The following is a 17,528-nucleotide window of genomic DNA, read 5'->3' on the forward strand; positions in this document are numbered from 1 at the left end:
TTGTTAGACTTAAAACCATAAAAATCCTAGATAAAAACATAGGCGGTAACATTTTGGATTTTCTTCATAGCAATATGTTTTCTGATATATCTCCTTGGACAAGGGAAACAAAAGAAAAGTGAAACAAATGAGACTACATCAAACTAAAAAGTTTTTGCACAGCAAAGGAAACCTTCAACAAAATGAGAAGACAACCCACTGAATGGGAGAACATATTTGCCAGTGATACATCTGAGAAGGGATCAATATCCAAAATTTATAAAGAACTTATAAACACACACACACATAAAACCAAACAACCTAATTAAGAAATAGGTAGACAAAGGACCTGAATAGACATTTCTCCAAAGAGGACATACAGACAGCCAATAGAAATATGGAAAGATACTCAATGTCACTAATCATCATAGAAATGCAAATTAAAACCACAATGAGATATCACTCCTGTCAGAGTGGCTATTATCAATAAATCAATAAGCAGCAAGTGTTGGAGAGGATATGGAAGAAAAGGAAGTGTGTAATTGTTTATATAGATCTAGATGTATACATATGTGCGTATCTAGATTTAGATTTGTACATATAAATGTGGTACACAGGAAGTACACACAAATGTACAGCTCATGCACTATTGGTGGGGATGCAGATTGGTGCAGCCACTGAAGAAAGCAGTATGGAGTTACCTCAAAAAAATAAAAAAGCCTGGCCGGTTGGCTCAGCGGTAGAGCGTCGGCCTGGCGTGCGGGGCACCTGGGTTCGATTCCCGGCCAGGGCACATAGGAGAAGTGCCCATTTGCTTCTCCACCCCCCCTCCTTCCTCTCTGTCTCTCTCTTACCCTCCCACAGCCAAGGCTCCATTGGAGCAAAAATGGCCCGGGCGCTGGGGATGGCTCCTTGGCCTCTGCCCCAGGCACTAGAGTGGCTCTGGTCGCGACAGAGCGTCACCCCGGAGGGGCAGAGCATCGTTCCCTGGTGGGCAGAGCGTCACCCCTGGTGGGTGTGCCAGGTGGATCCCGGTCAGGCGCATGCGGGAGTCTGTCTGACTGTCTCTCCCCGTTTCCAGCTTCAGAAAAATACAAAAAAATAAATAAATAAATAAATAATAAATAAAAAAAAATAAAAAAGAAACTTTCTTATAACCCAGCAATTCCATGTCTGGGAATTCATTCGAAGAAATCTGAAAAATAATTCAAAAGAATACTGTATATGCACCCCATGTTCATTGCAGCATTATTTACAATAGCCAAGATTTGGAAGCAGCCCAAATGTTTGTCATTAGATGAGTGGATAAAAAAAGCTGTGGTATATTTACACAACAGACTACTACTTGGGTGTTAAAAAGAAGGAAATCTTATTTTTTGCAAAAGCATGGATGGTCCAGGAGAGCACTATTGCTAAGTGAAATAAGCCAGTCAGGCAGGCTCTGTGGCACAATGGATAGCACATTGGACTTCTAGTGACAAAATAAGCCAGAGAAAGACAAGTACCATGTGATTTCACTTATATGTGGAATCTAATAAACAAAATGAACTATCAAGCAAAATAAAGACAGACTCATAGGTAGAGAGCAAGCTGACAGCTGCTGGGGTGGGGGATTTGGGAGTGTGGATGCCAGCGTGGAAGGATTGAGCAAATAGGAAAAAGAAAGAATAAACTCATAGACGTGAACAACAGTGATTGCCAGGGGGAGGGCAGTGTAAGAGGTTTGGGAGAGCATAGGGAGGACAAATGGTGATGGCAGGAGAGCTCTTGGGGTAGTGAATACACAATATAGTGTACAGATGATGTGTTGTGGAATTGTGCACCTGAAACCTATATAATTATGTTAACTAGTGTCAGAAAAAACAACATAAAACACATTCTTGTCCTGGCGATTGGCTCAGTGGTAGAGCGTCGGCCTGGCGTGCAGGAGTCCTGGGTTCAATTCCCGGCCAGGGCACACAGGAGAAGCGCCCATCGACTTCTCCACCCCTCCCCCTCTCCTTCCTCTCTGTCTCTCTCTTCCCCTCCCGCAGCCGAGGCTCCATTGGAGCAAATTTGGCCGCGGTGCTGAGGATGGCTCTGTGGCCTCTGCCTCAGGTGCTAGAATGGCTCTGGTTGCAACAGAGCAACGCCTCAGATGGGCAGAGCATCACCCCCTGGTGGGCGTGCAGGGTGGATCCCAGTCGGGCACATGCGGAGTCTGTCTGACTGCCTCCCCGTTTCCAACTTCAGAAAAATACAAAAAAAAACACCAAAACACATTCTTAACTTGTGGGTTGTACAGAAATGGGTGGTAGGTTATATACAAAACTACCCCTGCTCTAGAAGTTGGGGTTGCATGTCAGACTCCGGTTACCTTTAGATAGAGCTGTGTTTCTAAATATTTAACTAGCTCCCCAACCTAATTACAAAAAAGTATGTAACTGTTTGTTTATATAGCTCTAGATGTGTACATATGTGCATATCTAGATTTAAATATGTACATATATATATGTGTGGTACACAGAAAGTACACACAAATGTACAAATAATAAAATACACGATGCTCCTCACTGTAAATTCAATATAGCAAATCTATTCTCATTGAATGCTTTTGTTAACTATTCGCTAAACTCTTGTATCCATAGCTAACTTATGATTGCAATTAACGAATTGATAATTTCATTTCTATTATTAAAGAGTAAGATGAAAGTGAAAAAATAGAGATGTATCCCAGAACCTCACCTCTTTTGTCAATGATATGAGCAACTGCTTTGCTGAATTAGATATTAGCTTTCAAATATTTCCTCAATTTTTTGTACTATTCACACAGTAATTGACTACAGACTCGACACATTTAATTTAACCTGTGCGTTAGTCAGGACTCTCCAAAGAAACAGAACCAATAGAATATACAATACATACATACATATAATATATGGCTTCCATAACTTATGAAGGTTAAGAAGTCCCAAGATCTGCACTTTGTTCCCAGGAGACCCAGCAGAGCTGATGTGTATTTCTAGTCAGAGTCCAAAGAACTGAGAACCAGGAGAGCCTATGTTGTAAATTGGCAGATTTGAAAACCCCTGAAGTGCCAATGTTTTAGACTGATTTAAAAAGCTAGGGGAAAAAACCCATGTCCAAGATCAAATAGTCAGGCAGGAGTTTCCTCTTACTCAGACTTTTTGTTCTATTCAGGTTTTCGACAGATTGGATGAGGCCCCTTATGGGGGTGGGAGACAATTTGCTTCCTCAGACCACTGATCCAAATGTTAATATCATCCAAGAACATCACTACAGACATTTCTAGAATAATGTTTGACCAAATACCTGGAGATCTCATAGCCAATCAAGTTGACACATAAAATTAACCATTGCAATCTATAATAGTAACATTTTCTCCATCACTTTCTTAAGTCTAAGCAATCAACAACACAATAAATTGAGCAGTGACTTGTAATGTTTGCTGAGTTCCATGGTCTAAATATTCCCCCCTCAGCCAATTTCAAGCTACCATGTAATAATGCCAATGGACATGGGTTGAGAAGAGATGTACAATAGCACACTATTGTAGTGCATCGCAACCATGAAAATATAAAAGGTAAAAATACCTTCAATAGTATAGATAACAGTAAAATAATTAGAAAGCAATAAGTTTTGAATATCTATTATCTTTGTTTTTAATTTATTTAACTGCAAGTTTATATAATTTAATGTTAATAATAGATGTGTTTAAATAGCCAGCATGAAAAACTCCTGAAAATTAACTATCAGTTCTGGTGAGTCTATAAGAGCTGGTTCTAGCGCAGTCTAAGAATGGCACTGTTAAAATTCTTGAAGAAGGCTCATCTGGTCCCTTACCTTCCTTGTGAAAAGCCTGCCTAATTTCATTTTGGCTAAAGCTTATTGAAGATGAGAACAGAAACAATCTCACTATTCTTCTTGGTATTATTTTTCCTCTGAACTACTCAGATCTCTTTACACCCTTAGTGAATTACTACATTTACATATTTCAACTTGTAATAACAAGTCATAAAATTATCAGTCTGTGGCATGGGAAAATGTAGGTGGAAGCAGCTAAGGAACTTGCTGGTGCTTCCTTGGGTTTGGCTGTTAACTTAGCACAGGGGGCTGCCACTGCACAGATGACCAGTCTGGATAACTCTGCCACAATTATCAGCGAAATTTCAACAAAGCCAGAATTAGGGTTTGAGCCTGCAGATAATTATAGCCATGAACAAGGAGACATAGAAAATCAGTGAAGAATGGTCCCCTTGACTTTCAGTCTAGTGATTTACCTACCATACCCACTCTGTTTCTAAGTAATGAGTTACTTAATGCTTGTCAAGTAATTTAAGATATAAATCACCAAATACAAGGTATCATTAATGTCCATTTGAAACTTCACAGAGAAATTTTTAGTAGGCAGTATATGAGTTCACCAGTGGAGCCAAGACTTTATGTCCATACATTTCTTGTCTTCTTTTCTAAAAAAAATCAGGTATAGCAAGATGTTTTAATAACTTCAGATGGCTGGGACCTCTGTTTTTTAAATGATCTAAGATAGCTGTTCCCAGAAATCCCTTTAATGTCCAGCTAGGGCTCATTTTGATCGAATTGTTTATTAATATGTGGAACATAAATGAGTCTGAAGAACAAGAAGCCTGTAGGTCACCACCACCCTTTTCCCCGGTACCTTACCACCTGAGATGGAATAGTGTGGCATTCTAGATATAGGGACAAGGTCACAATTTAGTCAAAAATCTAAAGCAAAATATCTATACCACTGCAGTGTATACAATCTTTAAAAAAAGTAGAGGGGGGCGCTTAGTTATTCCTAAACTAACTCATAAATATTAGGGACACTTGAAGGCAATGGCTTGTTAAAATTAAAGGGTGTTTGGGTTTATCTGAAACTGGGGTGAGGGACTGGGACTTGGCTTTAATTTACAAACACATTAGAAAAAATAAATAGACTCAGCATTGCTATTATAACTGGAAATGGCTTCGGCAAATTTAATCCAACTTCCCGGAGAATATTTGATTAATCTCAGACCTTGGAGGAAAATCAAGATAAGATAGGAAGTCTCAATCTCTAAGGACAGAGGAACTTGGGGCCTGCAGTCTCCACAAAGGGCATCACATGACCCCCTTCCCCAGGATCCATTTCCCCGAATCTCCTTCTCTCTTGGCTCTGGCCTCAAGACCATGAGAAATCTGTCCTAACCTACCGGCCTTTACTGTCTGGATTTCAGTTGGAGATCTACCCCCAAAGTAGCCCAGGAGACGCGACAAATAGGAGGAGCCCCAAATTCAAGATGTAGCTCAACCTCTGACCACTAGAGGTCTCCTGAAAAGCAATGACCTGTATAACCCGGTTTATCCTCCTCCAAACCAATAGACTTGTTGCACTAAGATTTAGCAAGCCCGCTCTGCGGGAGGCCGCCTTATTAATAACGCCACCCACCCCCACCGCTCACTATGGCGCCAGGCTTGCCAGGGGGAGGGAACTAGGCGGTGGCTGCCCCTCAGGCAGTGCTAGCGTTTGAATCCACGAATCAGTCTCAGACTCTGGGGTTACCCTCCTCGAACCCCACTTCTTGACCAAGCAGGACGGGAGAGGAGAGCCCCTAACTCGAGGTCCCTAGGTAGGCATTGCAGAGTCTCACGGACTTTCGATAAACGATGGACTAGCTAAAGGACCAATGTGCAGAATCACCTAGCATCAGATCCATCAATAGGCCAGAATCGACCCTCCTCATGCTCTCCCCCAACTCATCCCTACCCCCCCCCCCCCCCCGCCCCATCATCTCTTCCCTTTGCCTCGGGATCGCCAAAGTGATCCGAGGTTAACCCCGCGGGAAAAAAATGAGGGAATCATTCGTCTTCCCTTTTCTGATCCGTGCGGTATTTTCTGGAAAAATTAGCGGCTTCTAGTTGGAAGAAGAAAGAAAAAAAAAGGGAGGAGGGGAGAAGAGCCAACGGGGGACCAAGAAAGGAAACAGCCAGGTTGAATTCCCAGTCTTTATCAAGCAATTCGCTCACCAATGAGAGAAAGCTGCAGTGGCAGATTCGAGCCACATGCGGTAGTGTGTAGCAATTAGTAGATAAAATGCTGACTAAAGTGCTAAAACATGAAGTATTATTGTAGCCAAGGTCAAAAATGCTTCAGTTGTCTTTTGCAATTTGGGGGAGGGGGAGGCCCAGAGGTGCTCAGAGAGGTTTGAATTTTCGAAATGGTTGCCTTCTTTTTTCAAACTGTACTTTTTTAATGATTCTGTTTATTATAGTCCAAGCTGCCTAATTATGTCACTGCTGGTTTGCAACTAACTTAATCCTCCTGATCCTTTATGAAACGATTCATAGACACTGAATAATGTGTCCACTGCTCCCTGATTTTTAATGTTTTACCTTTTAAGTAAACCACATGGGTTAAAACAGAGTTGGAAGTTGGATTTTTGGCTAGCAAAACAGCAGGAATATGTATGTGGGTATGGGATTCTGTGTTTCAATATAAGAGCCCAGATATAGTGGGTAGTATAAACATACACTGCTTCTTTCCCCCACTCTTCTTTTATACACAGCCCCAGCTACAAGCTTTTTATAGATAGATAAATAAAGCAATTGCTTTCATGATTATAACTGTCCTGAATGGATTGTCTTCTTACAACACTCAATCTGTTTATGAGTATTTACTTTACATTAGCCCAGGGACCCTGCACGGCAGGAGTTTGCCTCTATTCCCCTGGGTGTCGGTGTCTCAAGTCTTACATCTGCTCTGTGATTGATGGAGCCTTGAATCCACGTTATTACTCTCTCACAAGCAGAAATCAAACAGGCTATTAACTACATTACTTCAAAGAACTGTTTCAATACGATCTCCGTATCTTAATTGAAACTTTCTTTGTATGAATATTTGCTACACAGATAATTTACAGGTGCCTATCAAGCATCATATTAAAGAGGTAAAATAGAGGGTGGGGATTTTTGTTTGTTTGTTTTTTGTAAACAGAGCACTATGATCTATGATTTTAAAAGCCATTCACAATATTGGATCCGAGGTTTGATTTATTACATTTTATTATGTTCATGGGGATGGTAGTGGTGGTGCTGTAGAAAGAGAGGGGAGACACCCCTGTGATTCACTTTTAAAATTTAACATCTGATTACAAGACTGCAGATATTCAAAAATATTCAGACCTAGATCCCTACAATTGTTAACACCACAAAAAAACTTATCAGGAGTTTTCAAGAAGAGAGATTATGCAGCATGCAGCCTAGCTCAGTGCCTACCTTGAGAAGACATAGTAACAGGGTTTCTAATTGGATAAAGTCCCTTACAGACAGTTAAAGACTTATAGCTTCAAAAACAGAAGTTGCTTAGATGCTGTAAAGAGCTCTGTATTTTTTTAGAGAGATTTAATATATAATTGAGGGATACCCTCAGGCATTCTGTTGAGGTTTCCTGCATGAATGCTGCTGCATTGGTCATACAGGAAACTGACTCAGAGTTGATCTTATATATGATCTTGTCAAAATACTGCAACTCAAATTTTTAATATAGGATTACTTGAACAGTTCAAGTAATGTGTGTATGTGTGTGTGTGTGTGTGTGTTACAAACTAACAGAAGCCTTAGGCATCTCTCATGTATTATATTTTAAAAATTATGTAAAATGCCCTTCAGTCAAGTCCATTCATATGTTAAAAAATGAACAAAATGGGTTATTCTATTCAAATGTCTGCAGCATGCATCATAAAGTTAAAAAGAGTGAGAGAGAGAGGGAGAGCTATAATTTCTCTTTGTAACCCATGTTTATAAAATAGAAAGATCAGATGAAATTTCAAGGAAGATAATTAAAGAGTGATGTGCAAGTCATAATTTAGCTAATACAAAAGCTGGGAGACTGAATTGTTATATTGCCTCCTTCATGATGCAGAGTTGTGATATTACTTTAAATTATTAAAATAGTTTTCGATATCTTTCAGAAAACCGGTTGTTTGGCATGGGTTTTTATTACTTATTGTAATTGGAGGATCTGCCATTTTCTTTCGTTTATCTCTGTGTGTATAGAAACGAGATAGAGCTTGCCTTTTATTACTTCCCCATGTTCTGAATCAAAAATGTGGTTTAGATAATGTTAAGTGCCCTAATTCTTACTGCAGCGGACGCAGACGTTATGAAAAGGCATAAAAATACACACAGAGGGTCTTTCCATCTCAAGTCACTGGATATGAGGCATTTGTGCTCTGCCGGGTGTATTAACTTCAGCCATGTGAATATAATTTTCATTAAAGTAATCCTGTTTCAACTAGATGCTGTGACTAGAGGTGAAACGTTGCGAAAGCGTTAAAAATAGCTTACTAGTAATTTCAACATCCTGTAATTTTATCACAGATCAAGTTTCAACTGTCATACTATACAGACCTTATTCCCCATATAGTACATGTTTACTTTTTTAGCATGCCAGACCCACTTTGGAAAGATTGGTGCCAATATAATAAAATCATTGGGGGTGGGGGTACTGGAAGGAGTGGGAGGAGAGCGGGGAAGGGGGTGGGGGGAGCGTGGGGGAAGCGAGTACACCATTTTACATCAACACTGCGAAAATGCAATCTAGGCTGGCGGAGGACTGGCAGCTGGGTCGGAGCGAGCAAGGGCTTTGCAGTCTCTGCCTGTTCCTTGTTCTGTCGCTCTTAAGTTTCTCTGTGTTTGCATAATAGCCCTGCATGCAAACCTCACAATTCTCTAGGGCTCCAGAACAATAAATATACACATTTAAAGCCTTTATTGTCTTACGGTTCATGCCCCCGGTTTTCAACAGCTTAATTTCTGGTTGTATTTAACTAGTTTGCAAATGGATTTTTTCAGTTTCAAACTATTATTGAGGAAGCTCTCCTCCCTTTTTGGCGGGGGAGGGAGTGGGGGTGGGGTAGGAGTCAGTATATTATTCCTGTAGCGCTGGGTTATATAAACACATTATCATTTGAGAGCGCCCTTGGCGTCCATCAGCATTGTAAACACGTACTAGTGTATATACTTCAAAATTAAAGAATGCACGCAGAACCGGGAGCCTGAATTCATATTCCGAGCAGACTCGCTGCTCGCATTTATTGATTTATCATGCATCGTTTATTGTTCCAGTCCCTACATGCAGTCGCTGTCCGTTCAATATTGTTTGCAAAATCCTGAGATGTGTGCACTGCTCACTTGTCTTCTGTCCTTTTATTATTTTTTTTGCTGAGTATTTTTTTGCGACGCGAACAAATGCATTAATATTTATATGTTTATATAATCGATAACCCACTTTTCCCTTCCATGTAAATAGGCATCAAAAGATAATTTAACAGATTAGTTCTCGAAAACATGGCAGTGAGGAAGCGTAATTTAACTATCAAACAAATCTACATGTCTAATAACAGCAAATCTGCTAAGGAGCATTAGAAAGAGGAGCAGCGCCCCGGAATCTCTGCAGGAAATGTTCTTTATATTAGACATATACAAGCAGGTCCTGTCAGATGCACAGTAGAGCTCGCCAACTCTCATCTCCTCCAAAAATCTGATCGGACGACACCCATAGACAAGGGAGACTAGGAAGAGGGAGATTTCATCTTTATACAGTTTTAGGGTGGATTTTATTTTTACAAACCTTTCTATATGTTTTTTGCCTTGATCCATCCGCTTCCCGCCGAGATCGGACGGAGTCTTTCTCCCGGTTATGAATTTGATCAACCTACATTTGGAGGGAAACCTGCACATTTTTGACAGCAGCTGAAAATTGAGTCGTCAGAGAAATATTAGGACATAATTTCAATCATTTTGGTGCTGAAGGGGAGGCAAGAACTCAATTTTATATTGAGACATTACGCCAGCTGAAGACAGAGAATGTTTTTCCCTGCCAGGACCTGATGCAATCCATTCAAGCCAACAAGTTTGGAGAGAATGTTGAGTTCAATCAATTCAGAACGTCGAGATGGAGCCCAACTCACTCCAGGTATTTCGCTCTCCTCCGCTCCTCCGATCCCGGCACCCCCTCGGCACCCCCCAACCCCCCATCTCACCCACACCTCTACACCCACCCACACCCCCCACAAACTTTTCACCAAACTTTTACCCTCTGCATCCCCCCCAAATCATTTTTATTGTTAAAAAAAAATCCCTGCACTGATCATACATACATAATGTAATTTTGCCTCCTCAGATGGAGAGGTAGGGAGAGGTGGCGGTTGGGGGCGGGGGGGGGGGTGGAGGAGATTTTTTTGTTTGTTTGTTTGTTTTTAAGAGAGGCAGAAAATTTGTGGGCTCTATTATTTTTACACCCAGCTTTATATCTGTTGGCTCTTCTGTATTAACAGTGTGGATGTCTGTGTGTAAATGTGTCTGGAAATAGATGTTTGTGCTCTGATGGCTACATTATTTATTTGGTGCTTTTTTTTCCCCCTGCAGTGGGTCGGCTCACCGTGTGGCTTGCACGGACCTTACATTTTCTACAAGGCTTTTCAATTCCACCTTGAAGGCAAACCAAGAATTTTGTCCCTTGGCGACTTTTTCTTTGTAAGATGTACGCCAAAGGATCCGATTTGCATAGCGGAGCTCCAGCTGTTGTGGGAAGAGAGGACCAGCCGGCAACTTTTATCCAGCTCTAAACTTTATTTCCTCCCAGAAGATACTCCCCAGGGCAGAAATAGCGACCATGGCGAGGTGGTAAACTTATATCTCCCTTTCTTCTTTCTTTATTATTTTCCCACTAGTAATGCTTATTACAGGGCAAGCTTGAAAATACTGTATTCACTTCTGCAGGCGAGCAGGATCGACTCCTTTTTTAAAGGGGTAGCGCCACTAGCTGGGGCTCGAGTATTTTGCCATTGTCAGAGTTTGGCTGTCAGCTTTACAAAGAGGATCCAACTGCTGATTTTAGTCAAGATCAAATAACTCGTTCGAGAAGGGTTTTGTTCAAGGGTGTGTGTGTGTGTGTGTGTGTGTGTGTGTGTGTTCGCTTGCGTTCTGCTACTACCCCTTGAACATCACATGCGTTTTATATATTTTTTGCCGTTTCAAAATTTACCTTCGCTTCTGGCTCGGTCGGGGCTGGGTGGATTTATTTCGGTGGGTTTCGATATTGTTCACTTTTTTTTTTTAAAGTAAGTATTTGATATGTTTAAGAGGGCGGAAATTACGAAATGGAGGCAGAGTGAGATCAAAAGCTATTGAGTTGGCAAAGACGTGTTGAATAAAGTGATAAATGACAGGTACTGGAATAATACATTCAAATAACTTGCAGATCTGCCCGGGCGGATTTCAAAGCGGTCGTGTAACCGGCACAAACACGTTAAGCATTAACAACTATCTCGCGCCCCCACCCCCTCCCCCTCGGACGAGCCATTTGATGTTCTAGTTTTCAATTACTCCACGCCAAGTGGACGTCTTCCAGCGTGATCTGTGGGGATGTGTGGGACGGGGACAAGGAAGGGAAGGGTAGGGAAGGACAGAGGGGTGTGTGCTCGCCCACTGGCCCTGTAGGTTCGGCGTCCTGCGTACCCACGACGGCGCTCCCGGGAAGGGTGGGAAGGGACCCAGCCTCCCTGGCACGTTTCTGAGAGGCCGCGGGGGCGCTCGCCGCGCTCCCGGGAGGACGCCCGAGGTGAGCCCGCTGTCACCAGGCGCCGGAGCGGCCGCCTCCCTTCGGCTCTGTCATTTACTTGTGTGACCGCAGTTCTGCTGGCTCCCCTAATCAACTGACCGACCTGAGCGCCGTAGTACCTACCCGGGGAACTATTTTGGGGAGTCTGTGCCCACCGCGCGGTGGGGCGGGGGGCACACCGCAGCCTGGCGAGGCTTTGTGTTGCCCAGCGAGAGCAGGGTAATCTGAGACTTTTGAGGGCACTTAGCACAGTGCCAGGCTCTCAAGCTTTCGAGGTAGGTGTAAAGATCTTTTTGTTAAATGAATGGTTCCCCATATAACTCATCCAGGAGCTTGGAGCTGCCTACCAGTCCTTCCAGAATCCCTTGGTCTGATGGAGTTGCTTGTAATTTTGGCACCGCCAGGTCACTCCCTCTCCCCAGGATCGAATTACCCATCAGTGGTCTTTGCCTGTTAATTACAGGAGTTGGTCAAAATGTTCGCCTAGGGATCTGCCTCTTCGAAAATAAGCCCCGCCCTCCTCTCCGAACACCTCCCCTTTTACCCCCTCCGCCCTCTCCGCCAGCTTTGGTTTTGAAATGTTCACGTTTCCCGATGACTGCCTGCTATTTTACGAAGGTGTTGCTTGGAATATTGTGAAAAATCCTGCAACCTACCAACAGGTTGAGCTCTTTCCCCCTCCCAAGGTCTAGCTCGGCCCCCTCCACAGATCCAACTTTCCTGCGCAGCTGTCTTCCTCCTCCTCCCCCTTCTGATTTCTTATTTGCTTTTCAAATTTATTACTTCAACATGGCCTGTGATCTGGAAAAGGGAAGGATTAAATATCCAGAAAAGAGCTAGTGCCTAATAGACTTCTGACTAAACCCAGAAGGAAATTATTTAGTGTTTTATGGGATATTTTGTGGTAACTCTCTTTTTGTTTGTTTGTTTGTTTTTTAATTTTTGAATTAAAATTGGAACATTTTTTAAAGACCGCACTCGATCCAGTTATAATTTCTGTTTGTATAATTAAACAATGAGTTCTGATTTAAGAATAAAAGCCAGTTTTAGCAGAATGTAGCATCTGTTAGAACCGCTGATATTGGATAGATATATTTTTAAATACACGATTTTTAAAAAAATGTTCATTATGGGGAAATGAAAGTGAACCATTGTAATGATCTGTGCATTTCATCACTGCTCTATGAGCCATACCTGAAAAAATTAATCTTACCATTTAAAAGTAAACTCTAGGGGATTTGGGGAAGGAGATGGCTCTATTTATAATCCTCAGCTGCATATACATCGTCTAATATTATGCATGATTTGTTTTTTAATGCTAACACGGCTTGTAATTAGCTGTATGATTATACTTGTATATTTCATTAGGACTTTGGCTGATGTCATTGTGAATTATTCAGCCATATTAAAACAATTTTCAATTGAGATAATGGCACGCCTCAAAATTATGCAAATGCAGGATGCATTGTGCAAAATAATTATGACAAATGTAAAGCAGGTAGGAAGTTTCCCAATGCAGATCGGTTTTCCACCCTGGTGATGTCATTTTCCCCCTGGCCTAAGTAAGTCATTCATTAGCAGAATAGCAGCAGCAGTCTCCTCTGGAGGAGATCGGACAGAAACCAGCACTTACTGCTGGCACCAAGAGAGGGCCCTCTCATTAAGAAATTTGCTTTGTTTTCACTTACTCCATTAAGTTGTTTATATACAGTGAAATGATTTTTATTATTGATTTTAAATAGTTTTGAATGATGCATTTGTCATTTACAATGTTTAACTGAAAGAGAAAGGTTTCTTGGTGATGTGTGCTGTTACTTGGAGAAAATGTTCAGCACATTTAATCAGCCAGCACAGTTTATTTTAAGTAACCAAATGGAGGTTAATAATTTCCTGATTGAGCTGACATCAGCATCCATTTTGAAAGGACAGCCAGGACTCACTATGCTTTTTTGGCTTAAGAGAACCAGTCTGTCTTTTTATGATTTCTTGAAGTGTAAAGACATCAGTTCTAAAAGCAGGAAAATTATCATTGTGCAAGATTACAAATGGCATCCCTGTGTAGTTTGGTATAATCTCCGAAGGACTTTTTTTGGGATTAGCATTTTATTGACTTTTGTAATAATTGTATAAAGCCGGATAAGGCAGGACTTTGTATGCCCATTTTACAGATGGAGGCATAGGTTTGCTGAGTTTAGTTATATGATTTGTCAAAGGTTGTCAGGCTAGAATCCAAACCTTTTTAAGCTTCGGGGTTGGTTTATTATTCCACTGAAAACTACCCTTGAAGCCAGAGGTTGCATACATCATAATATATTCCAGAAGTGTATACTAATGCAGGCAGTTCCTTGTACATTTTAGAACTATGACTAATCAGTCAGCTTTGCCAAATTTCACCTGATATTTAGGTAGCAGAACCATTATTTATTCTATAAAGTTTAATTCTAGCCAGTGGTATATTATAATAATAGTTAAATTTAAATAACATTAAAATCATTAGTAATTTATTATTAGTTTTAGTAATTATGATAATGATTTGCATGCTTATACACACTGTTATCTTCATTTACTTTCAGTGCTGGCAACTGGTGTGACTCCAGAAAGAGTTACATCTTGATTCTGTACTTACTGTTTATTTGACCTTGAATAATCATAAACACTCTAAGCCTCAGTTTTTTCAGCAACAAAATGGGAACAACAATAAGGTTGATTGTGGCTTGGCTTGTTGTGAATATGAAGAGGCATTGTATAGGCAAAAGTACTTACTTTATACACTGTAAAGTCCTTAAATAAGTAGAAAAGAGTTATGACTATGATGGTCTTTATTCTAGATACTCTCAATTTATAAACAATAAACATAATAATTTTTATGTCTGTGTGGAGGTTCCAGGGCTTAATCATGACACTGTTTTAAATTATCATGAAAGTGAATAGCAAGGCCATATGCAAGGAGTCTTCAGTAATTACCCACAATTACCACATTCAGCCAGTAGCTCTTCAGAAGAGGAAAATGGCAAAGTAGGTGGATAATTGGTTCTGTTACTGGATAACTTCTGATTACATTCATTTTCAAATTGCCAAGTGCTTGATCTATTGGCAATATACCCTCTTAAAATAGGTGAATGTGCAAGCATGGATTTCAGCCTGAGAGGCCATGGGCTGGATTCTACAAGAAGGTTTGCAGGTCATCTGTAACTAACTGTCAATGTAGATGAGTAAACTAATGATGTCAGAGAGTCAAGATCTATCACAGCAGGGAATTACAGATTCTAGCGCAGGCAGGATTTTTAAAAAGTGGTTTCACTACCAGCCTCACTGTGGGCTAAAAAAAGTTAAAAATATATACTCTGGAGCCCTTATTGAAATTAACTCAATTAGGATCTCTGGAATTGGGGTCCAGAATTCTGCATTTTAAACAGTCTTACTGTAGCTCTGTGATCTTGGGCAAATTTTAAACTCTCTGCCTCAGTTTTCTCTTCTGTAAAATGGAAATATAGTACCTACTTCCTAGGGTTATTTTAAAGATTAAATGAATTAATACATATAAGGTGCTTAAAATGGAGGTTAGCACATAGCAGATTCTTTGGTAATGATTGAATCATTATTATCATTAATATTAGTGTTATTGTTCTTATTGAAGTTTAAAGTCACTATCATGGACCCTCCTAACGAAAGCTTTTCTCTCTGAAAGGGTGGCATCTAAGTTGGTTTGCAAGGATATATAGCCTATCAGGGCTGCCCGTATCAGACTGGCTTTTATTTATTTATTTATTTATTTTTTATTATTAAATGAGAGGAGGGGAGGCAGAGAGACATACTCCTGTATGTGCCCCCACTGGGATCCACCCAGTAAGTCTCCTATGGGACCATCTGGGGCTGTTGCTCTGTTTCTCTGCAACCAAGCTATTTTTAATGCCTGAAGCAGAGGCCCAAGGGAGCCATCCTTAGTGCCAGAGGCCAACTTGCTTGGGCCAATTGAGCCATGGCTGCGGAAAGGGGAGAGAGTGAGAGAAGGGGGGTGGGGGAGAGCTGGAGAAGCAGATGGTCACTTCTCCTGTGTGCCCTGACCAGGAATCGAATCCAGGAGGTCCACATGCAGAGCCAATGCTCTACCACTGAGCCAATCGGCCAGGGTCAGACTGACTTTTATATACATGGTAGCTTTAGTGGTGTCACCAAAATAAAAGACTTTTTAAGGATTTACATTTTAGTATTGATAAGTGCTGTCAACTGGATCAGAAGGTTTTTAAAAGATTGCCTTATTGTATCACATCTGAGGTTAGGCAGACACATTCTGAAACCTAGGAGGTGCTGGGTTGGTCTTCTTTTCTCTGTGGATGGCCCTTCAGTCTCTGGTCTGTACCCATGTGCTGAGTTTTTAAAAATTTCTGAGCATCATCAGTGACCTCACTAGCCTCGGACATTTTCTTTAACTCGTCTGAGCCTTAGTCTCTTCATTTGTAAGATAAATTCAATGACCTCTACTTCGCTGAGAGAATTAGAAATAATAATAAAAAGGGCCTGGAAACTAGCATAGTACTTATATAGGAGAGCTCAGCAAATTATGAATGCAATTATAATAGATACTATTTATTTTTCATGGTGATTATAAGCTAAGAGAAAGAATATCTTTACCCTCTGACAGGCAGGGTCTTTAGAACAAGGGTGAAAGCTAATGAGTTATATAGAGAGAATTTATTGGATAGTGATAAGCAATAGCAGATTAAGGCCTTAGGGTCAAATCTGGTGCACTCTCCTTTTTTTGTAAATAAAGTTTTATTGGAACATAGTCAGACTCATTTGTTTATATATTGTTTATAGCTGTTCTCAGGCTATAGAGGCAGACTTGAATTGTTGTGACAGTAACCATATCACCCACAGAGTGGAAAATATTTACTATTTGGCCCCTTACAGAAGTTTACTGACTTATGGGGTTGATACAATGTAAGGAACGTTATTATGCACCTTTTTCTCTTTAGTACTTGGGTTGAAGCAAGATCCAGTAATTTAAGAAATAATTTAACATTGCTATGTCAGAAACATTTACAAATACAAAACTCTATTTCAATTGAGTCTAAGATATTAAAATTTGAGAATCAAAAGACTATGTCAGAAGTTATATTTTGTATGATGAAGATCCTAACTGTAGCCAATGTTGGTATCTATCTTGAATTAGTGAAAAACTACTTGTTGGGTGCTAACCATGTGCTCAGTGCTGTGCTAGGTATAAATGGATGGGTGGCCCTTTTTCTCAAGAAATTTATCAGTCTTGATAGAAAGATGAGCCTAGCACATGTTTTTCTGAACTGTGGAAACATGTCAGTAAATGGTGCTGACAATACTTGTAGTCTACAGTCAAAGGAAGACTCGCTATCTGCATGTTTTTGGAAAAAAATAATTTATTCAACTCCTTGCTTATTGATTGAAGAACTAGTATGCATTGGACTACAGGATGCAGAGATAAAGGAGAATGTCCTTAGCCCTCAAAGAGCTCATCGTCTAGCCCCATGGACAGATACTGGTCACAGAAAAGCTGTCAGACTCTTTCTGTCTGTGTTCCCCAGTTAAACTGGGAGATTAATTTAGGTCTCTATTTATAGCCTTTCATGATCTTTCTGGAAATTAGGAAATACTGTCTTCATTCTTTGAAGCCTCATTCATGCCATGCATACTGATAGAGAGCCTACTTTTTGCCAGAGCTTGTTCAAGACCCTTAGGATACCCAGTGATCAAGACAGACAGGAATCCATGCCCTCAGAGATGTTACAGTCCCTCGGTAGGCGTTCCCCTCCCATGCACTTTGCATTGTGCCTTATATGGTGGTTACCTGTGTTCTCCCCCTTTGCCTTCTCCACTACAGTGCTGTTCTTGGGAGCAAGGGCTGTGCCATTTTCACTTCTTGGTCCCTCCACAGCATTCAGTACAACTC

General features: G+C 40.8%; 1 protein-coding gene across 1 annotated transcript in view; it reads left to right on the top strand.

Annotated features, from left to right (window-relative positions):
- Positions 1 to 9,856: 9,856 nt before the first annotated feature.
- ARID5B (AT-rich interaction domain 5B) overlaps positions 9,857 to 17,528 on the top strand; it is a 197,371-nt gene continuing 189,699 nt past the window's right edge. The window contains exons 1-2 of the mRNA XM_066244205.1: positions 9,857 to 9,955; positions 10,408 to 10,662. Of these exons, the coding sequence (XP_066100302.1) occupies positions 9,935 to 9,955; positions 10,408 to 10,662 (276 nt within the window). The 5' untranslated portion in view covers positions 9,857 to 9,934. The remainder of the gene's footprint in view (positions 9,956 to 10,407; positions 10,663 to 17,528) is intronic.

Source organism: Saccopteryx bilineata, chromosome 9 (assembly GCF_036850765.1).
Source record: "Saccopteryx bilineata isolate mSacBil1 chromosome 9, mSacBil1_pri_phased_curated, whole genome shotgun sequence".
Classification (NCBI taxonomy): domain Eukaryota; kingdom Metazoa; phylum Chordata; class Mammalia; order Chiroptera; family Emballonuridae; genus Saccopteryx; species Saccopteryx bilineata.